Source organism: Penicillium brevicompactum (assembly GCF_028827555.1).
Source record: "Penicillium brevicompactum strain IBT 35665 chromosome Unknown utg000005l_segment0_segment0, whole genome shotgun sequence".
NCBI lineage: Eukaryota > Fungi > Ascomycota > Eurotiomycetes > Eurotiales > Aspergillaceae > Penicillium > Penicillium brevicompactum.
The window spans coordinates 2366300-2393561 of NW_026623208.1; the positions used below are offsets into that span (position 1 = coordinate 2366300).

Here is a 27262-nt window from a genome sequence, read left to right on the forward strand (position 1 = left end):
ATTGAACGACTACGGAGTAGACTCAAGACAGTGTGTCAAGGAAGACCGACTGAGCCCACTTGTCCCCAATGGTCATACTCCATCTATCTTCGATAGGTAGGATTTTCTTTGCCAGATCCCAAGTTGTTATGTGTTGGCTTAACCACAGATTTAAATTGGTAAAAGAAGAGAGCTATCATCAACTTCGGGACCTCGTTTTGTCTTTTGAACTGTCTTTTGAACTGCCCTTTCAATTGTCTTTTCAACTGCCCTTTCAACTAATTGTCGAGTCATCATGATTGGTCAAGTAAGGGAAGCCTTGGCTAAGCAGTGAACACAGAACTAGGGACTGGGGATTGGGAAATGTGACAGAATCCGCGACATGTATTACCACGTGAATCTCAAGACTCCAGGCTTATTTTAATCGATGCAATACACCGGGGCTGGGGCGAACCCGCACCCCCTATAGCACCCTTGCAAGGCCTCCTATTACCCCTAAAATCTCTATATACTATTTAACGTTCTCAACTTGATTCCCTTCGTTCTCCTACCTGCAATCCAAACTCAGTGTTCAAATCCTCACTTAGCACCAATTGCCTGATGGGTATGCAAAGAAGAAATCCGATACCACCAAATGGAATAGCAATCCACCACACCCATCGCAAGCTATCTTGATAAACACTCAGTACTTCCGCCATTAACTGGGGAGTGTCTTTCAAAGTGCGTAGAAGCCCACGACTAGCCATTGCATAAGCGCCCCCATTAGCAAGCTTTTCACGCAAAGAAACATCACTGATGCGGTAAAGCAGCCCCTGAATCCGCGTATTAAAGACAGTGGTCGGAATCGCGATACCCCAGATACAACCAAAGCTGCGCATAAACGCCCACGTGGCGGTCGCAGTGGCCATATCGGATTCGGGGAGGGATGCCTGGATAGGAGGCAGTGTGCTGGAAAAGATCATCCCCGAGCCCGCGCCGAAAAGAATCTGGAAGCCGGCCCAATCGCGAGTGGGCGAGTTATCGTCTAGTATCGAGAATAGTCCGGTGGCAGTGGTGAGGCATATGTAGCCTAGGAAGTGGTAAGGACGATATTTCCCAGTGGAAGCAATTAAGACACCAGTAATGATACCGAGGGGCGCGATAGCCGCTGTGATAGGGAGGACAAAAAGTCCGGACTCGGTAGCAGTCGAGCTGCGGATTGCCTGGAAATAGATGGGCAGGAAATATCCAACCCAATAGAGCAATACTGACTGAATAAATGCAATCCATAGTGCACAAACAGCCGTTCCACTGGAGAATAACTTGGTCGGAAGGGATGGCTCCGGACAGAACCGCGATTGTTGATGAGCGTAGAAGAGGAATAAACCCGCTAGCCCTAGAACAAAGGGTACAAGGACCCGCCATGAGGACCAAGGATAATCAACTCCTGCCCAACTGAGTGCCAGCAAGACTGCGACAACTGTTGCTGTGAAAATGGCATTTCCAACGTAGTCGACACGGCGCAGCTGTTGCCATATGGTACCGCCTGACCGTGGATATGAAACTCGAAGGAACAACACAAGTAATACCAGTGACACGGCACACAGAGGGAGGTTGATATAGAAAATCCAGCGCCACGACGTATGCTCAGCGAAGGCACCACCTAATACGGGACCAATCACCGTCCCTACTGCCCATACAGCTGCCATGAGAGCTACATATTTCCCTCGCTGGCGAAGAGGAACGAGATCACAGATGACGGTATCAACAAGCGTGTTAATACCACCACCGCCGATACCTTGAATGGTTCGTCCGGCAATGATCTGAACTGTATTTTTTGCTCCCCCGGCAAGACCGCTTCCCAAAGCAAAGATGAGAACCGAAAGGATCAGGAGCCATCGACGGCCGAATATATTTGCCGTCTGGCCGAATAAAGGGAGAACCACGGTCGACGACAGAATGTAAGAGTTGGTGATCCACACGTACGATTCACCAGCGTTGATGTCAAGCGCGATAGTCGGAAGGGCAGTTGATAAAATGGACGTGTCGAGAGCCGAGAGAAAAGTGGTCATGCACAGCGCTGGGAACACAGCCCAGAACTGCCAGGGCTTTTTCTTGGAGGGAGCGATACCCTCCGTATGTGCTGCTGGCGCTTCGCTGTGCTGATGTTCATCTCCTGAGTCGTCTACATGTGTTGATTGTTTGTCTTGTTCCTCGGACTTCCCCTGTGTCGACGCTGAAAGAGCCTCCATTGGAATCGACTCTTGTACTGCAGGGCTTTCCGCCCTTGTCAAGACCGCGGTCGCCATGAGAGATGTTTCAAAGTCAGGGAGTCAGGTGAGTGTGGGAAAGAAGCGACACAGGTCCAACGGGGGGGAACCTTGTCGTTACGGGACGTATCAAACAAAGAAGTTCAATACGGGTCAGCATTACGTACTTGTATGGACTTGTATCATTTCATCGAAAGAGTAAGGTCAGGGTGGCTTAGAGGGCGCCATGCAGGACGCCATGCACGTCAGGTTTAAAATGGCACCTGCCAAAGGCGCCTGTCATCAACTTTGTGTGGATTTCCAGTCTGCTTCTGTTCCGGATGTTCGGGCTTTGCTTTCACTGCATGAAATGACACCCAATATGGTAATTTCCAAATAACTTGCTACGCTCTCCGCAGACTGCTGCATTTTACCTGTTGGAAACTTATTTTCTCTTTACAAGTCATGATACTCCAGAGTACGGAGTATTGTTGAAAGCCGTGGAGTGTTGGAGTGTTGCAAATATGAAGGTGTACAGTGTTTGCCCCACTTTCTCCACCTTCCCCACTTTGGTCGCTCTCTCCCTTCTCCCTTCTCCCTTCTGCTCTTCTCTCTTCACACATGATATGAGCTTCTTGGTTACTTTTCTCTCTCCTGAGTATTGCATTCAGATATCTATGGAGACAAACAGTTGTTATCAGAGACATCCATGCATGTCATCTCGGGCTCGGGCGTCGACAAGGGTAGATTCTCCATCTTAGTGCAGAGCCAGCATGATGCATACATATTGACTCGATCAATACATGCCCCATCTGTCCGAGAGCCCGTGCACTTGCAAGAAAATCCATGGGCTTCGAAAATATCGACATACCAGGGACGCAGTGCCGAAGAGCGCAGTAATACACGGCCACCCATCTTCAGTGTACGGTTCAGTTTGGTAATCTGGGCTGCGGCGGCCACACCGTTTGAGTCAAACCAGTCCATACTGTCCATAAGCACAGCAACGGTGAGTCGGTTGGAGTCCATATGGCTTAGAACTTCGTCGATCTCATCCGTGTGAATTTGTATGCCATCTAGCGCATCCGGCTGTGAGAGATTGGCATGTGCCTCACGTGAGAGATACTCCGGATGGCACTGGCGGGAGAAGGTGCCGGCCATGCATATATGATAATACGGATTGTTCAAGCTGATCTGGGTATTCTCGACCACTGGATCGAGGGTGCTCACCATGTAGCGCCAGATGGCGCGCGAACGAGTTTTGCAGTCAGCCTTGGTGGGCCCACCACTGGGTAGACTCTCGACATAGTCATTTTCAATCATGGTGAGCTGATGTTTAGGGACACCGAGAGCTGACCATAGAAATCTCTCCTGGCTCACAATTAGCCTACAGACCAGATTAGAAAGCAGAGCTGGCCTGATCCTTTGTTGCCAAATATGGCGCTGTTCGTCGAGTGCCTTGGCTTTGAGGAATTTTTGAACCGCACCATGGAAGCCAAAGAGATACGAAATCCAACGGAAAGCTCGTATGCCATGGCGAGAGCCCCCAGTATCATACAGACCATATCTGCTGGAAGTGGAGAAGATGTGACAGCGATCGAGCCAGAATTGGAATGCTCGACTTGACAGGTGTGGCGATAGGTTTGTGAGCAGCAGATTCCGAAAATTGGGGTGCTTGCCTTCACCGAAGAGCATCCAAAAATCTTCATATGACAAAGCAGTATAGGAGGCCATTTTCAGCTCCAGGAGATGGTTCTGCGACGGGTTTAGGTCGACAGCGTGGATCTTGGCCGGGCTCCGCAGTGCGTATGAGAGAATATTGTCTCCAGCGCTAGTGATGGCTAGCACGACGTCATCGGAGGTGAGCTTGAGCAGTTGGTCATCCGCTTGGGAGTCCTCCCAGGTGAAGGTGTAGATATAATCATCCTTGAACTGAGTGTGCTTCCGAAGAGACTCGTCATAGTAGATGCGCCAGTGGTGGTTTTGGTAGAAAAATGCCGGCAGAGGTAGGTTGTTTGAAAGGTTCTGGATAGCAGTGATTGAGGCTCCGGACTGTTTACTCTGCGCATAGAATTTTCCAGTGCGAGCAGAGGAATCGTTTAGATCAGCCGGATCAGAATAGTGTGACTCCGTAGCAAGCGCATCGATCTTTTCCACAACCTCGTAGGGGAGAAATTTCGAAGACACGGAGTCTTTGCGGCATCCAACCCAAACGTAGTACGGAATGCGACCCAAATAATTATTGCGCGCGCTGACACTTTTGATAGTACCAAATCTGTACTCAAGATAGTCCCGGCGGCTGGCCTCGAGATTGACGCGGTCGAGATCGAACCATGCACGCCAAAACGCTCTCATGAACCAGCCAACGTGGCGTCCGATGATACCACCAGTATAGTTCCTGAAAGAAAATTCTGTCTTGGACTGAACGTAGAAATCAATCACTCCCATGACACCGTCAGGAGAAAGAAGTGAATTGAGTGAGTCAACGACAGAAAAGTAATCAGGCTATATCAATCAGCGAATTAGGAGTGTTCTTTGCGGAGTGTGAGCTAAGGACACTTACGATCATTGACAAGCTGTAAGACATCGTTATGAGATCTGCAATCCCATGTGCGTTTTGTCTGCGAGGAACATGGTTCGAGACTGGGTAGTAGGTTGAGATGCCCCGGTTGGAAATCCCACCTTCATAGTTTTCAATAGTGAACTTCCTCGCATCCTCACACACAACTTTAACGTTGTCCCAGCCGAGGCGCTGAAATCGTTGCTGGGCAATTTCGCAGAGAGATGGAGAGAGGTCGACCAGATAAACGCTTGAGAAGAACCGAGGAACATCGAGAAAAGCGCTCATCGCCTCGATGTTCCATCCTGTTCCGCCACCAACCTATACTAAGTGTTAGAAATGATTTGGAGTCATCAAAACTCTGTCCAGTCATTGTCACTCACGTCCACCCATATTGGTTTCCCAATAGTGTTATTCTTTCGCATTTTCTCCCTGGCAAGTAGCTCTGATGCCGAAAGTGCAAGCATGTCCTCCCTGCCTTGCAGAAGAATTTCTCTGGTCTTATCATAGATCCCAGCTTGCTTCTTATAGAAGCTTTCAAGGGCATCCTGCTGCGTGCCATTATCCTTTCCGCTATGCGGCTTGACAAAGCATGCGTAGAAGAAAAGCAAAAAGACTCGAGAAAGCCCGGACTTCTTTTGTTCTTTGACCCGTGCTTGAAAATGAGGTTGGAAACAATCAGGATGGTAATTGCGACCAGGCTGAATCCAACAATGAATGTTTTAGGATCTAGATCAAGGGACAACAGGTTACCACCAGGAAAAGCCATGATACTCTCTCATTGCCCTGAGCGTGGAGAAGTTGGGCAGGGTTGAATTAGAAGAAAAATGGCACATATGAACAGTCGATAGGTCCTGCTAAATAGTTCGGCTATAGTTCAACATTGCTCGAAAACACTACTTGAAAATGTGTACGTACTTTGTCCTGGACCTCGCGGTACGGACTACCAGGGTTTCCTACAACCCCGCAGTCAAATTAATTAAAGCATTCTTCAATCCAAATTCCTACCTTCGTTGATCACCTCGGTACTCGTCGCTTGAAAGGTCAAGCGGAGTGTTCGCCATTCAGCATTCGGTTTCATTCGAGTACAATATCAACAATAAATTTATGCCCAATAAATGCCTGTCGATAGTACACGTGTGAAGTTAGCATTGTCGGTATCGTGAAACGAAAGAGTCGTCTTACGTGTATTTAACTGTATGGCAGTGTATCATGGTACCCAAGTTTCTTCTGTCCTAGAGGTTGGCTGTTGAAGGATCTGTCGTGCATATGCAACTAGTAGGCGGCCCGTCAGCAACCGCTGAGTGGCTGTCTCGTATAAATGCCATTGTTTGCTGCCACGCAGCCAGAAAGCGGCACGCTTACCCCATTAGCGACCACTGTGGAGTTCCATCTAGAACGCCCAGATAATGTGGACGGGGCAAACAGCTGTGAAAATAGAGAGTAGATACTCAAATAGAATAGACTAAAAGGGATTTGAACTGATTCGGATGTGACCGGATGCAATGCTACTTAGTGCTTAGTACTACTTGATACGATAACCCCCTCACGACGTCTTACTCGAACTCTGCAAACAATTCGTTCTTTCCGAGGTATAGTTATCGGGCAATGAAATGGGATGCTGAGAAAGGAGAAAAAGGCGCAAAAGAAGAAAAAGAAAGATTTAAAGGCATTGAGTATTATTTTCAGAGAGAATCATTTTCAGAAAGAGGTTGAGAAGAATCACAAGAGCCAAGTCTTACGACTCACTGGTTATCTTCTTGGCCAGGATATATGATTACGCTCCTGGGCACGGAAAAACCACCGGACTATGGGCGATAAACATCAGCAGACTTTCCTGACGTGTTAAATGCCAGGGCTATGCAGCCTTGTCCCTCCGAATCAAATGGCCAATTATCAAGTGTGCCTGCAGTGCCTGCATTCCGGCGGAAGCCCGTCTGAGGTACCAAGAAGTGTCGAGCCTCACCTCCAGAGCCAATCGCTGGGGCAGCCTCGTGCGTAAAATAGACTCACGTAGGGTAGTATCAGCTCCTATCGTTATCATGCAATGTGCTAAGGCAGAGACAAACCCCGAGATATCTCTCAGTTCCCTATTGCTAGCGCTGGAGGTGTAATAAGTGGCGTACTATGGTCAGGGTGCGCCAGTGCTCCCAAGGTCCAGGCCGGTGCCGGGACAAAATTGGATATTATCGAGTTAGTTAGTCAATACAGTCATCCTCCTTCATGGGAATAGCTAACAAATCGTGGTCGCTCAGTAGCCGCCCCCAAAAGTGCATTGTATGTAATATAAGAAGAGAAATGATTTAAAAGGGAGAGTCAATCTCACATAGTTCGTTCTTTCCAAGTTTCAACCTCTTGCCTTTTCATTTGACACATCCGAAAGTTCAATTCTATTCATCTGCGCTCAATCCTGCACTTGGTATCTGGTGGTGTTCTTACACATAAGAAGATGGACCAACAGCAAGATGAGGGTATTGCTATCGTTGGAATGGGTAAGTTCATCATTTATTCTTCTCCGGGATTTTGCCTGGTTTGTCAGGCTCCCCGCGGCTCCGGGATGTACATGAGAGAGCTTCCCTCTCTCCCGCTGCCTTCTCTCCTCCTCTATGACACTACTTGAATTCCCATACCCTTCTGCTTCTCCGTCACTTGCTAACATCTCAACCAGCATGTCGGCTGCCTGGAGACGTTCAAGACCCCAAATCATTTTGGGACCTTTTGATGAGCCAGAAGCTTGCACGAGGCCCCTTTCCGGCGAGCCGCTTCAATGCCGATGCCTTCTATAACCCCCAGAAGGGACGACCGGGAAACATACGATACACAGAGGGCTACTGTATCTCAAACGATCTTGAGGATTTTGACGGGGGATTCTTCGGCATGAATGCTGCGGATGTCCTATCCCTCGATCCCCAACAACGTCAGTTGCTTGAATGCTGCTTTGAATGTCTAGAATCTGGTGGCGTCACTCTCGAAGATGTCTCTGACACCATGACTGGAGTCTACGTTGGCAATTTTGCGAGCGACTATGAGACTCTCGCGTTCAAAGAACCCGAAAGGATTGAGGGCATGGCCGTTCTGGGAATGGGTCGGACGACCGTGAGCAATCGTGTCAGCTACATGTACAATCTTCACGGGCCGAGGTAAGTGATAACGGACTTCCCCTGGTATACGCACTACCTTGGGTGCCGTTTTATTATCAAGATTCAAGTGATTTCGAGCCTCACCAACTAATTCTCTTTCCCAGCGTGACTATGGACACGGCCTGCTCCTCAACACTGTATGCACTCCATTTCGCAGTACAAGCACTACGCAACGGCGAAATCCCTGCCGCATTTGTCGGTGGTGTCAACTTGATTCTCACACTTGAGTATCATTTTGCCATCGGGCAGATTGGAGCTCTTTCTCCAACAGCGCAGTGTCACGCATTTGATGAATCTGCAGATGGTTACTCTCGAGGAGAAGCCATCAACGTCCTATACCTGAAGCGAGTTTCGGATGCCATTAGAGACGGAGACCCTATTCGTGGAGTTATTCGAGGATCGTCTCTGACTGCGTAAGTTATTAATCTATATTTCTACACACGCAATGTTTCTTCCTTACTAGATTCGCATGAAGTCTAACTACACTTGCCATATAGCAATGGAAAAAACAACGGCATTACTTTCCCCAGCGCTATGGCCCAGGAAATGTCTATCCGGAAGGCATACGAACACTCGGGTCCTCTAGACTACGCCTCAGTTGGCTATGTAGAGTTCCATGGTACTGGAACTCCTGCAGGTGATCCGATCGAGACAGTCGCGGTCGGAAACGTGTTTGGCAGCCACCGTGAGTGGCATGACCCTTTATATATCGGGTCTACCAAACCACAAGTCGGCCATGGTGAGGCATGTTCTGCCATAACCAGCATCATGAAGGTGGTACTGGCAATGGAGAACGGAGTGATACCAGGGACAATAGGTGTCAAGAAACTTAACCCTGCGTGTGAGTACATACCATTGCTAAAACCGAGCTAGTCTTAAGGTACTGGAAACATGGCTGACGCTTATACAATCTCGCGATAGTGGACCTAAAAGGAGGTGCCCTAGCGGTTGTTACGAAGAACACTCCCTGGCCGGAGAGGAAAGCAAGACGCACATCTGTTAATTCGTCGGGATATGGTGGAGCCAACGGGCACGTCGTCATTGACGGCGTAGATGATTATTTCAAGAGCATCGGCATGGCCAACCCCTACCACGAGACGCCGTCCATCAATCCCTACGACACTATCACACAGAAGAAATTCTTATTACCTATCACAGGGCATGACGAATACTCTATGCAGAAGAACGTGGAGAGCTTGATGGCAGTGCTAGATCGTCAGACCCACGACTTCCATGAACTATTGTATACAATGATTGCTCGTCGTACGCACTTCCCTCACCGTGCTATCATCCAAGCCGAGGTTTGCGGCAAGGATATGGTGACCTTTGGTGAACAAATGGTTGGTCGTGCGAATAGCAGGACCCCTGTCGTGGCTTTTGCTTTCACCGGGCAAGGTGTTCAATGGGCGGGGATGGGTCGTCAGCTGTTAAGTTGTTACCCCTCAGTGCGACGAACGTTCAAGAAATTGAACCTGGCTTTGTCGAACTTGAAGCAGAGCCCAACATGGACCATTGAAGGTCAGTCTGTCCTCCTCATGCTCTCAGTCCACACATTTGATTCAATGAGTACTAAACCCTGCGTTTTATAGAAATCCTCTTCGAGCCAGAAGAAACAAGCAAGATCGGAGAAGTTTCTTTCTCACAGCCTGTTTGCACCGCTGTGCAAATTGCAATTGTGGATCTGCTACATGAGTGGGGAGTGACACCCGAAGCCACTATTGGACATTCATCGGGTGAACTCGCAGCTGCTTATGCGGCGAAACTGATCACTGCCGAAGATGCCATAATATCTGCTTATCTGAGAGGCGTACATGCCACGCTCACCCAGGCACCAGGCGCCATGATGGCAGTGGCTTTGGGTGCGGAGGACGCCGAGAAACTTCTATTTGAAAGCGGTGTTTCCTCAACAGATGCTGTTGTTGCATGCATCAACTCTCCAAACAGCGTCACGCTTAGCGGCAAGTCTGAGCCTATGGATCTTTTGCACAAGATATGTAAGCAACGCGAAATATTGTGCAAGAAATTACCGACTGGTGGAAAGGCCTATCACTCTCCGAGCATGAAGGAAGTCGGATCCGGATACAGTGAAGCCATCGTCGAGGCTACCGCGCGGTCTAGAAGCGGAATCGTGGCACTTTCAAATGGCGACCAAACGACGCCTATGCCCGTGATGATATCATCGGTGACACTGGCGCATCTTCAACCAGGGGATGTTAATGGGAGCTACTGGCAGAAGAACCTGGAAAGTCCCGTTCTTTTCCATGGCGCCATGACCAAATTCCTTGGTCTGACGTTCGGCCCAGACAAACGTCACGTCGATTGTGTTATTGAAATTGGGGTATGAAAACCTTTCCGTTCCGATCTGACTTCTAACTAACATATTATATTTTATTCTAGCCCCACAGCGGACTCAAGGGCCCTATTAAACAGATCATCTCATCACCCGAAGTCACAGAGATCTGGAATGCAAGTCTGGGAACCGCGCCCAAAGTGAGTTATGAGCAGACGCTCGAGCGTGGACACGACGCCGAGGATGACATGATGCGACTTGCGAAAAGTCTGTTCCTGAAGGGCTGTACCATCAACCTGCTCCATGTGAACGGGCACACTGTCTATCGCCCGTCCAATGTCATCATTGATCTGCCCAAGTACTCGTGGAATCATGAAACTCCACAGCCATTGATCGTTACGCGCTCTACTCAGGACTACAAGTTTGCCTCTCATCCTCGTCATGATCTGATTGGCAGTCGACTTCCTGGAGGAAACCGAATGGAGCCGGTTTGGAGAAATTATCTTCGCTTGGATGATGTCCCATGGATCAAAGATCATGTCATTGGAAGTGCTATTATTGTGCCCGGTGCGGCCTATCTCGCCATGGCCGTGGAAGCGGCGGCCCAGTTTGCCGAAGATACAGCGCTCGGTAGCCCAGTATTTGACTTTGAGGATGCCAAGTTCCATCTTCAAACTGTCACGATCAAGTCAGCGCTGGTGCTTCCCTCCAGTGGGACTGCCGATTTAATGACCAACCTACGGCCTACCGATGCATCCGCAGCATCCAACCGGTTTGAGTTCCGGATCTGCTCTGTTGCAGAGGACAAGTGGACCGAACATGCACAAGGCATTGTTTCTTTCGAAATGGCTCGGGGAGAGAAGACCAAAAAGTCTGTTTTCAACAACGAGACTGACGAGCCAGTCTTCGAGCAGAGCTTTGGCAAAGATGCCTGGTATGAGCGACTGAAGTACCGTGGTTTTGATTTCGGACCTCTGTTTCGCGTGATTGATGAGATTGAGGTTCTTCCTCATGCGTCCCGCGCCCGCGCCCGAGCACCAATTCTCAAAACTGCCGAAAGGACCACCCCATATGAGTCTCGGTACGCCATTCACCCTCTGACGATTGACGCTGTACTTCAGGGCCGAGTCGCGTCGGTGTACACCAGTCGCGCAGACCGTGAGGCCGCCACTCAAATTCCTGTCTTCATTGAAGAGATGACAATCAGCCCTTCATCGTGGGCAAAGAATCAAACAGGCTTCATCGATAGTGTTGCTTGGACCGAAGGTGCCCGAAGCGGCGGGTCTCACTCAACGCTCACCACAGAAAGCGGCTTCGAGATCATCGCAGCAAAGAATGTGAAATGGCGACAGTTTGAAAACCAAGGCAGTCAAGAAAAGATGAACAAAGAAGGTGGACGAGAGCCATATTACCGCATGCAGTGGAAGCCAGACGTTGCCTTTTTGGATACAGATGGGGCTCATCGCCTGTATCATAGCGATTTCAAATCGCTGTCCGGAAGGGCTTACTTGGACGAGGTCTACAACATTCGAACGCGGCTGGAGACAGTAACTGTTCTCTATGTTTGTGGGGCTCTCGAGGTTATGGATCAGGATGAACTCCCAACGGACCCGTCGCTGAAATGGGTTCATGGGTTCTACAATTGGATGCGCCACGTGAAGACTGAAGCAACAGCCGGTCGCATGATACTGTGTGAGCCAAATGCCACAAGCCTCAATCCCGAGCAGCGACAGAGGCGGGTTGAGGAGCTTCTGTCTGAATTGCCGGAAGACTTCCCCCAGTTGGAGTTCAACGCCATTGTCTACAAGAACATGCGTGAGATTCTCAACGGCACGGTGGCAGGAATTGATCTCGCGGTCAAGGCTGAGATCCTGGCTCGCGTATATGCCGACGGCTCCATCCATGATGCAGCACGCAAGAATCTGGCATCGGTGGTAGACATCCTCGCACATAAAAATCCTTCCATGCGAGTGTTGGAGGTCGGGGCAGGCACAGGTAGCTGTACCAGCATTGCTCTTGACGTACTCAATGCCTACGATCGGGACATGCCTGGCCACCACGCCAAGCGTTATCATGACTATACCTTCACTGACATCTCACCGGCTTTCTTCGAAAAGGCCGAGGACCTCTTCAGTGCCTACCCGACTATGATCTACAAGACCTTTGATTTGTCGGTTGATGTCGTTGCGCAAGGCTTTGAACTTGGCCAGTACGACCTCATTCTAGCGTCCAATGTGATGCATGCCCCTGGAAATACCGACCAACTGCTGCGGAACTGCAGCCGCCTGCTCAGACCAGGTGGCAAGCTTGTCATGCTGGAGATCACGCAAACAGGTAGTCTGACTCCCGTTCAATTTGCCTTTGGCACATTGCCTAGCTTCTGGGAGTGTCTCGATGATGTCGATGCTGATCGGCCGCTGGGACCTTTCCGGTCCCTCCAATCTTGGGAGCAACAGCTCAAGAGCTCTGGATTCACTGGCTTGGACATGGTTTTAACCGACTTCCCCGAGCCCTTGGCTTTGGAAAGTGTCATGGTGGCTAGTTTACTGGACGACTCGTCGAAAAGTCTTCTCGCGACAAGCATCGATCAAGTTTTCATTGTAAGTTTTTTTCCCACTCATCTTTTCCATGTGTCTCTCAGCGGATTCCCGCATACCAGTAGTTTTCTTTATTGACGTCTCTACAGGTGCATTCCACAGCCCAATACGAGCTAGCACGAGCTGTCGATGACCAGATCACCAAGCAAGGAAATCTCGCTCAAAACGGTATCATACATTGCGATCTGCCATCAATCTCATCTGTGGATCTGGTTGCTGGCAGCAAAAATATGTATATCGTGCTCGAAGAGATCTCAGACCCCGTACTCATGGACATGCGACCGGAGCAGTTTGCCGGCCTGCAGCAGCTCGTCTCATCGGCATCAAGCATCTTATGGGTGACAGGAGGCGATTTGATGGCAGGCAAGAGGCCGGCCCTCGCAATGGCACATGGCATCAATACCGTGCTGATGAATGAATTCTCCACTAACAATCTCAAATTTGCTACTCTCGATATCGATGACGCAAACGCACCGAATATCGCGAACTTCATCACTGAAGTATGCATTGAAATCGGAACAGCTTCGTCAAGAGCAAAATGTGAAACGGACTTCCTGCTCAAAGACAACATCCTCCATATCAGTCGTGTAGTCCCCGACATGGAGCTGAATGAGGAGTTCACACTCGACACTGGAGCGGGCAGAGCTGAGCAGGACTTCCCCACTTCTGGTAATGTCCAACTTGCGCTCGAAACTCCTGGTCTTTTGGACACAGTTTATTTCCGAGAAACGCCGAGCTGCGACATTGATCTTGAAGCGGATGAGGTTGAGATCGAGGTGAAGGCGGTTGGACTGAACATGAAGGTAGGTTTGCTGCATTTTTTACAAAGCAAAAACTTACAAAATCAATTATCATAGGATTATGTCATTGCTATGGGCAATTTTGAAAGTGTCAAGTCGAGCAATGAGAGTACGGGCATCGTTTCTTGTGTCGGAGACAATGTCACCCACATTCGCCCTGGAGACAAGGTCATCTGCCTAGAACGTGGATACTATGACACGTTCCTTCGCAGCCCCGCACAGAAATGTATCCGACTTGACCAGGATGCCGATCTCATCGAGATGGCTACTGTCGGTATTGCCCATGGAACTGCACGGTACGCGCTGGACTACCTGGCACGCCTAGAGACCGGCGAAACGGTATTTATTCAGGCGGCTACCGGTGGATTAGGCTTGGCAGCCATTCAGTACGCCAAATTTGTGGGAGCCGAAATCTATGCCACAGTCGGAACCCAACGAAAGAAGGATTATCTGATCTCTGAGTGCGGTATTCCCGCAGATCACATCTTCTGGTCCCGAACGTTGCAGTTCAAGGACGATCTGCTCAAACAAACGGAAGGACGCGGTGTCGATGTCATTCTGTCGACGATATCTGGTCCTGGATTCCACTCAACCTTGAGCTGCCTGGCACCTTGTGGAAGATTAGTTGATGTTGGGCGTGGCAACGTCCTGGACAAGGGAAATATGGGACTGCATGCCTTTGGCCAGAGCATCAGTCTCTTCTCCTTTGATCTCAACTTTGTCCTGGAGCAGAAGCCGAAGCTTGCAGAAAGGTAAGGAGGAATGAAATCCTATCACTGAGTCACATGTGGAGAACTTACTGATATCTATGGACAGGCTTCTGGCCGACACTATGAAGCTCTTCCGAAAGGGTAAGCTTCAACCTATCAGGCTAGACAGCACTTTCCACATAACCGAGATGGAAAAGGCTCTTCGGTACTTTGGACAAGGGCAACACATCGGCAAGGTGGTACTCACTTACAGTCCAACCTCTAACAAGGTAATGTTGAAGGGCGCTCTCCGGCCTCACGGTATCAACGGCAATAACTCTTACCTGATGGTGGGATGCCATGGTGGGCTTGGTCACAGCATGGCTGACTCCATGATCGAACGAGGCGCCAAAAACCTTGTCTTTTTGGGAAGATCAAGCGAGAGTAACCCAGAAATTGCTTCGTTTTGCAAAAGGGCCCGTGAAAGCGGCGTGAATGTGGTGACGATCCAGGGCGATGTATCAAAGATGGATGATGTTGAGCGAGCTGTGACGCAGGCGCTTTCAATGGGACCTCTCAAGGGAGTCGTGCACGCAGCGATGGTGCTACAGGTGAGCTGGCACTTTCATTTTCAAAGATACGACATCCGAGAGTCACTAACCTGATAAATTTCTAGGACGCGTTCTTTGAGTCTATGACCCTTGAGCAATTCAATACTGCCGTCCGTCCCAAAGTTCACGGTGCTCTCAACCTCCACAATGCCACCATCAACGTCAACGCAGATCTCGACTTCTTCTTCATGACCAGCTCTACAGTGACATACGTGGGTCACATTTCGCAGTCCAATTATGCCGCATCCAACGCTGTGCTGGACAACCTGGCACGCCGGCGAATCAGCATGGGTCTTCCAGTGACTACAGTTTCATTGGGACCAATCAAGGGCGTTGGCACGCTGAACCGAAAGCCCGAGTACGCCGAACATTTGATGCGCTCTGGTCTGATTGAAGCCGAGGAGTCAGAGTTTATCAGACATTTCGAACGATTCACATACCCTCAGCCCGTTTCAAAGCATTTCGACATCCTCACACAGGGCCACATCGTCACTGGTGTCGAGTACTCCAAGCATGACCTCAGCATGGTGCAGGTCACACGCATTGAACAGGATCGCCGCTCGGCGCTCCTGGTCACGACCTTAGAGTCGCGCAAATCGGCTAGCAACATCGGCGGCATTGTAGCTGATGCCAGCGGAGACGACCTTCTTATCTCGAACATCCCGGAAGATCGTGACAAGGCTGTCATTGTACTAGCTGAGGCGGTCTCGAAGCGCCTTGCTAAGCTGATGTTTATGCCAGTGGAGGAAATCGACATCAGTCGCCCCTTCTCACACTTTGGCATCGATAGTATGTCCGGTAGTGAGCTGATCCACTGGTTGAGTCAGAAGTTTGGTGTTGGAATGTCGTTCCTTCAACTGTTGGCTCCTTCTTGCACGCCAAAGAGTCTTTCTGGGACTATCTTTGACACCCTCATGAAACCAAAGACCGCAGCGGAAGCAGAAGAGCCTCAGTTAGTGGTGAATGGTACATCCGAGGCCAAATCCAACCGAGCTCTTACAACTAATGGATCTCATGCAACTAATGGATCCCATGCAACCAATGGGCATACCGAGAGTGGCCGTATGACTAGCTCCAATGGCGTGGTTGATATTGCAACCTCATCTGAGATGGACAAGTTTTCCCAGGCAGTCAGAAGAGCGATCGTCGATCCAAAGCCCGTCATGCACTCTTATGTGTGTTCTGTTGTAAACGGCCAAGGTGCGTATTCAACACAGGATGACCCCGGCTAGGTAGGCTTGTTGGATACGTATGCTAACTTTCCCACAGGTGACCAACTCTACTCACTATCTGAAGGCACTTTGTCCCAAGAGTCCGACATCAAAGTCGACTTTGACTCAGTCTATGGGATGGCTTCTCTCTCAAAGCTCATGACGACTGTCGCTATCATGATTTCTGTCGAGCGGGGGCAGATCTCCCTTGATGATGACGTAGCGCCGATCTTACCGGATCTATGCGCTCTCCCCGTTCTCGATGGTGTTGATTCCGAGGGTCGAAGCCTGACAAAACCCCGAACAAAGACAATCACGCTGCGACTGCTAATGAGCCACCAGAGTGGATGTGGCTACCACTCGACTCCTCCGTTGGCGAGATGGGCGAGGCAGAATGGCAAGACAAATAGTGTATTCGACTGTGACTTTGTAAGTCATTCCCTCCTTCTATATACATCAAATTTTTGGAGCTACAACTAACGCGATCTTCCCACACAGGAAGTCATGAAAACATTCCCTCTTCTCTTCGAGCCCGGTGAAGGATGGATGTACGGTTCCGGTACTGACTGGGCAGGCGAGGCCATCGCAAGGATAAATAACACCACCCTTGAAGAATTCATGCGAGTGAATCTCTGGGATCCACTTGGTATGACCTCAACAAGCTTCCATCCTGAGAACCATCCCGGCATGATGGACAGGCTCGTAGCCCTGTACGAGCGCACCGACGACCTCGGCCTGGAACGCGGCGACTGGCTCTCACACATTCCAGCGAGTCACGATTGCGGCGGCCACGGCCTATGGTCGACTCCCCACGACTGGTCGAAGCTCGTTAGCATGATCCTCGCCGACGGAGGTTCAATTTTATCCAAGACCAGTATCGACGAGATCTTCAAATCGCAAACTGACGGCTCGAGTGATCTGCAGGATATGCTGAATGGTCCGCTTCGCGCATCCCTTCGCTCCACAGTTGATATGGATGCAGGACGCATTGAGATCGCGCTAGGTGGCCCGTTGTATAGGGATGCTATCCCTGGAAAGCGCTCTGCTGGCACCATTCAATGGGCTGGACGGCCGAATATGTTCTGGTGGATTGACCGAACCAAGGGCGTGGGCGCGACTACTTTTACGCAGGTTATCTCACAGGCTGACCCCAGGTTCGAGGAGTTGACAAGCACGTTTGAAAAGGCGGTATACGCTGATTTTACTTGATTGCGAGGGCTGCCCGCTTCTATCCTGTGATGAAAATCGGTTTATCTTCAGTATGATATTTCTCTAGCCCTAACAAGCGAATTGAAATCCATATGTTTTACCAAATGTGAGCTCATGGAGTAAAGGAGCCCCACGGGTAGCTCTGATAGTCTCATGACCACGCGAACACAATGCGGCCGTGAAATCGTCAGGATAAGCAAGTTACCTAGGTCCTTGATGGATACGTATCAGCCTGTTTACTGCGTATGGCGTGCCCAATTCTTTCGACCCGGTCGCATGATCTTCCAAGCTTAAAGCGGTGCTTCCTTTTCTTCAAATTAGGCGAATCTTAGAAATCCACAGCACTGCTTAGGATGTACGGAGTACTGGTGGTGGATATAGATCTATTTTGATCTTATAGAAAATATGGCCGTATAAATTACTTTTGAGTAAAACTTCAAGCACATACGACCACAGGGTGTGGAGAACAGGGCTTCCCGTCCGCTCAGCCGTACTTAAGCCACACGCCGGTGAGTTAGTAGTTGGGTGGGTGACCACCAGCGAATCCTCACTGTTGTATGTTTTTGTCTTTTCTTGTCGCATTTGTCTCTCATCACTTGAAAATGAATTCATTGTCCCAGAGTCACCCCCTCAGCTCCCAATAACTATGGGCAGTCTTGGCGATTACATAATGCCTGACATCTTGATACCTGATTCTACAGGCTGATTTTTTTCGGGATTTGATGCCTGAAGGTGCCTGGATTGTCCGTAAACCCGACGAAAAACAAACACAAAAACATGTGAGGATTCGCTCATGGTCACGCGCCTGAATATCAGCTCACCCGCGTGTGGTTGAATAGGTATTTAAGACCAAGTTTTCGATGCTCAAAACCACATGAATCCGTGGCATTTTCACTGTTACCTCGACTTACACCATATCGGACAGCTGTTAAGAATTACTTCTTAAGATGTCCGCATCAGAAATGCATTTCCCTTACTATTCCAAGGTTCTGAACGAGTATGCACAGAGATCTCCATCTATTCGACATATCAAAAATCCTGTTCTCAACGCATGCTTACTTGCATTGGCTCAATGGCATTCCCGTGGGCTCCATGTCTTCAACGGAATGCGCATCATCGTTGTTGTTGTACACTCCAATCGTGCCTAAATACGTCAGCAAAACTCAAGACCTCGGGAGAAATGGACAAGATTCCAAGGTTGAAAACATACCAAAGCCAAATGTGCCCTTGTTGGTCGTGTCATACATCTGGACATCTAGGACACTGTTATCCTTCACATTACCGCCCATGAAGCAGCTAACTTCGGGCTCGAAGGTGTTGAAAAGGGTTCCAGCATCAGCGGTGATGGAGGCAGAGTCAGCTTGAGACGCATCAGCGTCGAATCGGGCCTCAATAACCCCGCTATCCAGCACCTCCTTGTCATAAACTTCATCACGCTTCATAAGGGTCTTGAGATCCTCAATCTGACGACGGCCCAGCAGATGAGTGGGATGGCCCGTATAGGCAGCAGTGATGAAGGTACCGTTCATAGTGTCACGGGTAGTCATTTCCATGCTGCCATGCTTGAAGTGATCGAATCGAAACATCGGCACAAGAGGGTGGTGACCAAAGTCCTTCTTCGCGAGACGATGGTCATCCTTTGCGTATCCGAGAAATTCAGGATCACGAGAGGAAAGGCTCCGAATGTGATGGAAAACGAAATCGTCGTGGTTGTTCTGGGCGTCGATCTCACGTCTGGTGAGGACGTTCATTTCCTGTTGTTAACCAATTTAGTTTTTGATATTCATACTCATATTAGACGAGAAAAGCTCACCAAGTCCACAGTACCATCCGCAAGGAACCGATTAGGCATGAGCAACCGACCACCCCTATGAAGAAGTTTCTTCTCAGCAGAAGCAGCACCACCGAAGCCAACTACGGTAGTGAAGAGGCCTTCAAGACAGGGACCCCAGCCAGCATCACCGTCAGCAGTCTGCTTGCAGGAATGTATGGTATTCTTCAAGCCGATACCGACAGCGGCAACACTAGCTGCTCTCCAGGCCCACCCAAGTGCAGCCACGACAGCAACCTGTGCGACTCCGACAGAGTCGACTTTGGTGGGATGATGATCTGGGAGCAGCGCGAGATCTGTGGTCGATGGAGCCTCATGTCTGTTCATCCAAAGGCCACTTGCGACAGTGTCGTTGCAAGTGAAACCGTCCCAGTCAAAATCGTCTGGGGTCCATTTGGTGTCGGCCACGACGAGACTCAGGCTCGTGAGAGCAATCCAGGCTCGGAAGATGTGGACCATGGCTGCTGAGGTAAAGATAGAGAGGATATGATTTCTCTTTGAGTGAACAGACGCATTCGAGAGGGACCTTTTATAAGTTTACTTTGGCCCCCGTCTTCATTATCTATGCATTGTATGCTCCTCAGTCGAGAAGTCTTCCTGGAGCCTGATTTGTGATGGGGGCCAAGATTTGTGCTAATGGTTGCCCATAGACTTTCCATGTACGCTGTACTGAGGGCCAGCGGACTCGAGGAAGCCCACGGGATTGAATGAGCCTTGTCTGAAACACCAATGAGATAATGGCCCAGACAGGAACAAATTCACAATATAGCCTAGCTCATGGCTTGTCTCGTCTGGACCACTTGAAAAGCGTTGCATTGCATATGATATGATATCACCGACCCCGGGGCCCCGACCATGTCTTGGATAATCAAGAGTAGTAACAACAGTGTATATGTATATATGTTGGGGCTGAACTCAGGACCCGTGGGGACAGGAGAAGCCCAAAGTGCGCGATTTTATTTAGCATGGAATCATATTGTAACAGGTGGGTGGAGAATATGATCCTTGGGGCTGAAGATTTTGCAGTGGACTGGCCCCCTTATGTTGATCACTGCCCCACCTCGTTCTTTGAATCAACCTCCAACTCCTCTCTCTTTCTCTTTCCTCTCTCTTATCGGTATATTGGCATTCTTGCATCCATCTGCCCAGATTTTCACAATGTCAAGCAACACTCGCCTACTCTCAAACAGCTCCCAGGACGACGAGCGCCCCCGAAAACCATATAACATATACTACTCAATCCCATGCTACAAACCATTCTTCTACTCATACATATTTGTTGGATCATTCACTTTCGCCTGGATAACCGACTACCTCCCAAAAGTCGGCCAAATATGTCTCTGGGCCGGGTTCGCCATAACATGCGGACTACTCATCGCCATACACCCATCAATCTACACCGAGCGGATAAGATCAGATGAGATGGGAAAATCAGTTCGAGTACGTCGTCCGCTGATCGGGTTCAAAAGATGTGAGATCCCTTTGGACATCGAGGGCATTGATAATGGGCTATACGATGCTGCGGATGGGAACACGGACTCGAGACTTCATGATGGGTGTCGGTATGGATATGCTAGGATTCGTATTTAGAGTCTTTCTTGGGGCTCCGATTACGCCTCAATATAGAGTGATTGGTTTTGGCAAATTTATTAAGTGCTTGAGATTTTGTGACATTTGATCGTTGCGAGGAGCCTGACAAACCTGGCACCCACTGCGGCCGACAAAAAGGTATACATCCCACAACTATCCAAACAGGGTACTGTTGGGACTTCAGATGACCCCCTTTGGCTAGATAGCTCTCTCTCTCCTTTCTTTTCCCCGGTCGGCCTTCTTGCCTCGAGAGTCTGAATCTACAGTTTTGAAGCGATTCGTGTTTCTCTGTAGATCAGCCCGTTCTCACTAGACCATAAAGTAGAGCACAGATAGGCCCAACCCCTTGCATTTTTTGACGATGGTTTTTTAAACAGAGGGGAGAAGAAAGGGAAGAAGACAAAGAACAAAGTTGAAAAAATAAAAACATACAATAGTGAGGATTCGCTGGTGATCACCCACCCAACTACTAACTCACTAGCGTGTGGCTTAAGTACGGCTGAGCGGACGGGAAGCCCTGTTCTCCACACCCTATGGTCGTATGTGCTAGACTTAGGACGGGAAGGAAATATGTACAGCTTTATTTTACTAAAAACCAAAGGTTATCTATATCCATGCCTCCCATTCAGTGCCCTATGTTTATTGTGACCGCTCTTGGCCACTGGCATATGGATATTTCGCTGATATCTTATTCTGACCACTGTCTCCTCCATAACACGTGGGCACACAGAGTGATCCTCCTAGCAACAAGCCTCAAAACCATCTCAAGTCACACGATTCCAACCTACACCCTAGCAACAACCACAGCTCCTCTAACAACCCCCCTAACAGCCCACCAGTCGAAAACCCGTCTCGCCATCCCAAACTTCCCCATAGGCATTCCGTACTCCTTCCTCACACCCAAAAAACCCGCCAGTCCCGCAAAAACAAATTTACTCACATCCCTCACCTCAATCTTATCCCTCTCATACCCAGCCGCAACAAGCATATCTACGTACTCTTTCTCAGTGATGAAATTCCCAAACGGCGCATTTGTCCCCAGACACACGATCCGCAGTAATAGCTTTTCCCACCAAGTCACACTCTCCCCAATCAAAAGATCAAAAGCCATGAACGAGGCTTGTAAAGTAACCGCATGGGCCAAGAGAGGAACGCGCGAAGGTCGGAAGTGATATAATGTGTCCAGAGCCAGGAGCCAAGTTGATTCGTCTTTTGAATCATTGCTCGTGTTGACCAGGGAAGATAGCTCTGCGGGCCAGTTCGAGGGGATTGATGCATTCCCACAGAAAATCTTTGCTGGGATTGAGGGGTTCGATTGATTGATTCGGCTTTTTGCGAGGCCGGCTTGGGCGGGTTCTAGTGTTATGCCCAGATAAGACGTTAAAATGGGGAGAGATTTATTTGTCGAGCGGTGGCGGAAATTTTGATTTGGGTCTTGACTTTGAAGATGTGAGGGCTCTTCATTCTTGGCATTTTGGCTGCCTAGCGTTTCCAGAAGATATAATGATTGATCACCGCAGCCACAGCCGACATCTAGAATTTTGATGGATTTTGTTTCTTTTGAGAGAGCTGCTGTCAATACCTGCTCCAACAGTGCTTCGCATGCCTCTGGGAAGTTGTTGGTATGCTGTGTGTATTGTTAGTTTTATTTATTTTTGATTGGGTGTGGTTGACTTGCCTCCCAGTACCCCATGTTCATCCACATGGTCTGTGGCGGGAATTCGACATTGAGAATGGCATGGTCAAGGCCGTACAATTTTGGCGCCGGACTGCGCAGGGCGCGTTTGATAAAGTCCAGCATTGTGATTTAACGGGCCTTGGAGAGTTTAGGATGGAGACGTGTGGTGGAGTGGTTTGCCAAGCATTTTTACAAGGTGTGTTATTAATGCCAAGCCGTTCTTCAGTTGTATAAGCTGTAGATCTTCAGATATAGATAAGATCGTTTAGATTGATTTTATGTGGTCCGAAGGGTTTACGATAAGAAAATTAAACCTTGGCGCATCTATTTGGCGAAAACTTGTATTACTCGTAGAATCATCAATCATCCACCCCCGGGGCCGTGGTTCTAAGCAAAGGGGGCAACGGGTGCTGTTATTTATTGGGAGTGATCCATGGGAGTATGAGACACCTTATATTAGAAGATTAACTCATTAGTAGGGTCTCGCCAGGGCTTTTTATATTCACAAGGCAAACGAAAAAGGGTACACCTGTTCATTTATCCAGAGGATCAGTAATTTAAATACTTGGATCAATTAGACTTCGTTGGGGGCGCCTTAGTTTGCTAGGCATACGGAGTACTCCGTACATATGATGAGTGGGACCTTACTCCGTACGCTACGTCCGTGTTACACTAATCATCGTAAAGGAATATGATAGAAATCTATTTTTCTTTGTATCCCGAATTGAAAGATACGCCGCTATATGCACTGCATGAGTACAAATTTCAAAATACGCAATGGCCAAGAGAGTATGGAAGGAGTCAATCCTATTTGACGCGGTATCTTTCAAGGTACTGACTCCTACATCATTCTGACAGAGTTGATCTATCACACAGACTTAGTGCGAGTGATAGTTAGAGCTTCTCGCGCGCTCTTTCCCCCCCTCCCCCTCCCCCTCCCTCTCCCTTGTGTCCCACAATACATGGCATCCATGGATTATATGATACTGCGTCCCTTGTCTTCGATGGCGCCATGAATCCCTGCCATTGCTTTTGACCCCTACAATTTATTGATACTTGGTATACAGACTCTGTATTGCTACTCGAAGTCGGCGCCAAAATTCGCGATGAGAAAGTAGTCGTTGGATGAGTGCGAGTCTTATACAACTAACGAAATGTGATTAGTCATCTGATTGGCAAGATGGCCGAGTTGGTCTAAGGCGTCAGGTTAAGGTCCACCTTAACTCAATAACTGTTTCCAGTTTCCTGATCTACGTTTGTAGGCGTGGGTTCAAATCCCACTCTTGTCATTTATTTTTTCACATCGACGCGATAATCGCGCTTAGTCAGCGTGTCCCCGCCCTGGGGTCTGAGCGTAAGTCCACCCGCCTCGAATCAGTCTGAAGAAAGGGGTAGCTTCACAGGTAGCTCTCTACTTTTCCCTCAATGCTCATGCATCTTCATTGACATCACCAATATTATCAAACTATAATTTTGACACCCTTCTTCTTTCTCCTCCAATACACCGTACCCTTCGGAACCGGGATTCGTGTGCCGCGCGTAACCTACTGTCACTCTGCATCGAAGACTTTCTGCTCCAATACTGTCCGTTTTTCCCCTAGCGTTGCTTACCTCGAATACAAACCCACTTCTGCCAAAAAAAAAAAAAAAAAAAAAAAAAGGACACAAAGTCCTCGGAACTTTCCCTTTCATTGTCTACCTTGGGTCGAATACAAACACAATGCGGTCGAGCAAAAAAAGGCCTTTGTCACTATCCGCAGCTTCTTTGAGCCTATTCCAACCAGTTCACAGTACCGCTATATATCGGTGGTCGACGCTTTTAGCAATCAAAATCCTCGAGGGGATTCTACCTCGAAAAGGGAGCGTTCTTATGTTGACTGACCGAACATGTGTCAAATATGGGAGCCTCGTTCATCTGTCTGAAGCATCAGCAATGCAGTTCATTGCGCAACATACATCTATCCCAGTGCCGAAAGTCAAATGTGCATTTACTCATTCTGGGATGACGTATATCGTGATGGAGAGAATCAAGGGAGATATGATTGGTCATGGCTGGGTGTATCGGAGTGAGGAGTCGAAAGCAAGACTGCTTTTACAATTGACAGAGAATGTTCGTCAACTACGTGATCTTCAGCCCCCGGAAGATAACAAAATTGCTTCTGTTGATGGCGGATCGCTTTATGACTGTCGTCTTCCGGGTTCCGTGATACGTTTTGGTCCTTTTGATAATACCCAAGACTTCCATCGGCATTTGCGCGAAGGCAGGGAATTTGATCCAAACCTTCGACCTGAAATTCAGGAGATCAAACTCCAAAGCAAATCATGGCCATTGGTATTTACTCATGGCGACCTTAGCAGTCTCAACATTCTTGCACGTAGAGATGACATAGTTGGAATTGTTGATTGGGAAACTGCTGGATGGTATCCATCATATTGGGAATACACTACTGCATATCAAGTCAACCCACAGAACTCGTTCTGGGTCAATGAGATTGATAAATTCCTAGAGCCAATGCCCGAAGAGCTGGAGATGGAAAGGATTCGTCAGGAATACTATGGACCGTTCTAACAAGATACTGACTTCTAACTTATAGTATGGTCTCCTTCTCCTTTATCAATTTTAGTCGTGCTAAGTGCATCATCACAACAAAACCCATCTAGGAACATTCAGTGAAAAAAAAAAAAAAAAGATACTAATAGTCATCCTTATACATTTCTAAGTTTTATCGCAAGTCTTGGAATCAAGCCGAATTCTCATAATGCTGAGAGTCGCTTTTGTCTTCCTTCTCAGTGCGCGCTAAATCAGAGATAACCTCAGTCCGGGCAATCATGGTTGCCTCCGTCCAGCTAATCGCATTTCCCGACTCATACTTGATTTCAAAGAGCCGATCAATCTGCTCAAGTGAGAGGTTCGCGGTCTCAACGTAGAAATGCCAGATAATTGGCAAGAAACAGAAGTTGAAAATCGCAAAAAGCATGTAATACCTCCACTGGATGTTCTCGATTGCAGTGGGAGTAGCAACAACGACAACATAGACGAACAACCAATTTGTAGTGGTGGCGAACGAAGTTCCGATATTTCGCATTTTTGGGAGTTGATTTCCGCAGGATAGATGTAAGGGATTGATAGGAGCGACACGCCGTAGAAGATATAGTAGACGAAGATAAACACAACCGCAAGGATGGACATACCCTTGTTACTAGGCCCACCGTACCGTAATCCAACAGCAACAAGCGCAAAGCAGAGACTGCTGCCTGCGGCTCCGAAAAGCAGTAGTCTCTTTCGGCCGATTCGGTCGATAAGAAAGGCTGCAATAAAGCCCCAGAACATGAGTGACATCGAGTCGACGGCTGACAGAATCAAAGCCATTCTGTTATCCAAACCAACTGACCGTGTCAAAACCACGGGCAGATAGTATGCAATGACATTTGTTCCACCGACCTGTTGGAAGAAAGCAGTTCCAGCGCCCAAAAGAATTCTGCGCAATGTCTGCTGCTTGCTTTTTCTCTTGAAAATCTCTTGTAAAGGCTTTGCTTGTTGGGTTTCGTGCTCATGGTTCACAGCAATCTTCAAAGTTTGTATTTGGTCCACAACATCCGAGTCATCGATGGATTTTGCGAGGAGTCGGGCGAGGATTTCGCGGGCTTCATTGGAGCGGTGCTTCATGACGAGCCAACGTGGCGACTCTGGGGCGATGAGAACAAATAGTATAGTAACGATTGCAAAAGCACATTGGAAGCCAAGAGGGAATCGCCAGCTCACTGGGGAGTGTGGGATAAAAGTGAAGCCGTAATTCATCCACTACCCCAATTTAGTATCCTTGTCAAGCGTCGGGAAACAAAACTCACGTTCGTGATAACAATGCCGAAAGTATTTGTCACCAGCTGAGCAACAATCAACTTACCCCGATCCTCAGCGCGGGCGGTCTCTGACTGCCAGATAGGAATCGCGATAGTATTCATGCCATTCCCCACGCCAGCAACAACACGACCGACTATCATTTGCGCGAGAGAATATGAGGCTGTTTGTAGGATACCACCAACAATCAGGATACAGCAACCGATTAGAATTGACCGTCTGCGACCAAGCTTATCTCACGCAAACATAGACAGCAGAGTGCCTATGATACAGCCGATATCATAGGTCGCAACAATCTGGCCTTGGATAGTCACAGACGGATTTCCAAAGGTGGTCAGAAAGGGCTCATTTTCTAGAAGTCCCCCAAATACGCCTTGATCGTAACCAAAAAGAAGGAAGCCGGCACCGCATGCTGCAGTAATTCTGTACTGAAGCCACTTGCCCTGCACTTGATGGAGAGACATTGTGATTCAGTAGTGCCTTAGTAGTGCACCTACTACCGGAAAATCTGATATCGATTCGTGGCACTCGTTCAAGATGTGGATATTTATATTGATTGAAATATAGTTCCCTTCATAGGCGAAAGACCAATTTTACCCCGTAAAATCATCTCGAATACATGAAAATGCGGGGATCTGGAGAAATCGTGGGGTATGCACTCATGCCGGGTTTCGATTCCCGCAAGCTTCGGCCAGTGCCAGTCAAAATACTGCGGTAATACCGGCGATTGGTCAGAGATAGAGAGCTTATTGCGTGTTTACAGCTAATATGAGCTCGGGAAGGCCTGGAACTGGAATTGATGACATCGTATATCCTTTTCGCCCGTCCAGCTAAACATACCCAGACAGATGAAGTATTGTTCCACCAAGAGAGTTTTCGACCACAAGCGTGAAAATTTAAATTCCGAAGAAAATTGTTTGGCGATGTTTATTTGGTTTTACAGGGTCCTCCCAGGCGTAGATAGGTCTAGACAATGAGAGCTTCTCTCTCCCT

The 27262-nt window shown here is 48.6% G+C and overlaps 8 protein-coding genes across 8 annotated transcripts; 3 read left to right on the forward strand and 5 right to left on the reverse strand.

Annotated features, from left to right (window-relative positions):
• Window positions 1-503: 503 nt before the first annotated feature.
• Window positions 504-2210, reverse strand: N7506_006746 (MDR family MFS transporter; the record flags this gene model as incomplete). Its single annotated transcript, XM_056956039.1, has 1 exon — window positions 504-2210. The coding sequence occupies one exon, from the start codon at window positions 2208-2210 to the stop codon at window positions 504-506; it is 1707 nt and encodes a 568-aa protein (XP_056810373.1).
• Window positions 2211-2882: 672 nt separating this feature from the next.
• N7506_006747 (class I SAM-dependent methyltransferase) lies at window positions 2883-5533 on the reverse strand (the record flags this gene model as incomplete). The annotated part of the gene is made up of 4 exons (XM_056956040.1): window positions 2883-4709; window positions 4768-5085; window positions 5148-5396; window positions 5441-5533. 4 exons carry the CDS (start codon window positions 5531-5533, stop codon window positions 2883-2885), a joined length of 2487 nt encoding a protein of 828 aa, XP_056810374.1.
• Window positions 5534-7213: 1680 nt separating this feature from the next.
• Window positions 7214-17311, forward strand: N7506_006748 (uncharacterized protein; the record flags this gene model as incomplete). Its single annotated transcript, XM_056956041.1, has 13 exons — window positions 7214-7256; window positions 7433-7904; window positions 8009-8317; window positions 8402-8745; window positions 8826-9422; window positions 9494-10242; window positions 10302-12794; window positions 12881-13594; window positions 13649-14343; window positions 14408-14891; window positions 14957-16091; window positions 16161-16531; window positions 16601-17311. 13 exons carry the CDS (start codon window positions 7214-7216, stop codon window positions 17309-17311), a joined length of 9117 nt encoding a protein of 3038 aa, XP_056810375.1.
• A 1055-nt stretch (window positions 17312-18366) lies between these two features.
• Window positions 18367-19601, reverse strand: N7506_006749 (uncharacterized protein; the record flags this gene model as incomplete). The annotated part of the gene is made up of 3 exons (XM_056956042.1): window positions 18367-18455; window positions 18522-19065; window positions 19125-19601. The coding sequence occupies 3 exons, from the start codon at window positions 19599-19601 to the stop codon at window positions 18367-18369; spliced, it is 1110 nt and encodes a 369-aa protein (XP_056810376.1).
• A 699-nt stretch (window positions 19602-20300) lies between these two features.
• On the forward strand, window positions 20301-20732 carry N7506_006750 (uncharacterized protein; the record flags this gene model as incomplete). The annotated part of the gene is made up of 1 exon (XM_056956043.1): window positions 20301-20732. The coding sequence occupies one exon, from the start codon at window positions 20301-20303 to the stop codon at window positions 20730-20732; it is 432 nt and encodes a 143-aa protein (XP_056810377.1).
• Window positions 20733-21516: 784 nt separating this feature from the next.
• On the reverse strand, window positions 21517-22533 carry N7506_006751 (uncharacterized protein; the record flags this gene model as incomplete). Its single annotated transcript, XM_056956044.1, has 2 exons — window positions 21517-22359; window positions 22411-22533. The coding sequence occupies 2 exons, from the start codon at window positions 22531-22533 to the stop codon at window positions 21517-21519; spliced, it is 966 nt and encodes a 321-aa protein (XP_056810378.1).
• Window positions 22534-24343: 1810 nt separating this feature from the next.
• N7506_006752 (kinase-like protein) lies at window positions 24344-24979 on the forward strand (the record flags this gene model as incomplete). The annotated part of the gene is made up of 1 exon (XM_056956045.1): window positions 24344-24979. The coding sequence occupies one exon, from the start codon at window positions 24344-24346 to the stop codon at window positions 24977-24979; it is 636 nt and encodes a 211-aa protein (XP_056810379.1).
• A 172-nt stretch (window positions 24980-25151) lies between these two features.
• N7506_006753 (uncharacterized protein) lies at window positions 25152-26412 on the reverse strand (the record flags this gene model as incomplete). Its single annotated transcript, XM_056956046.1, has 3 exons — window positions 25152-25207; window positions 25453-26212; window positions 26260-26412. 3 exons carry the CDS (start codon window positions 26410-26412, stop codon window positions 25152-25154), a joined length of 969 nt encoding a protein of 322 aa, XP_056810380.1.
• Between the last annotated feature and the right edge of the window lie 850 nt (window positions 26413-27262).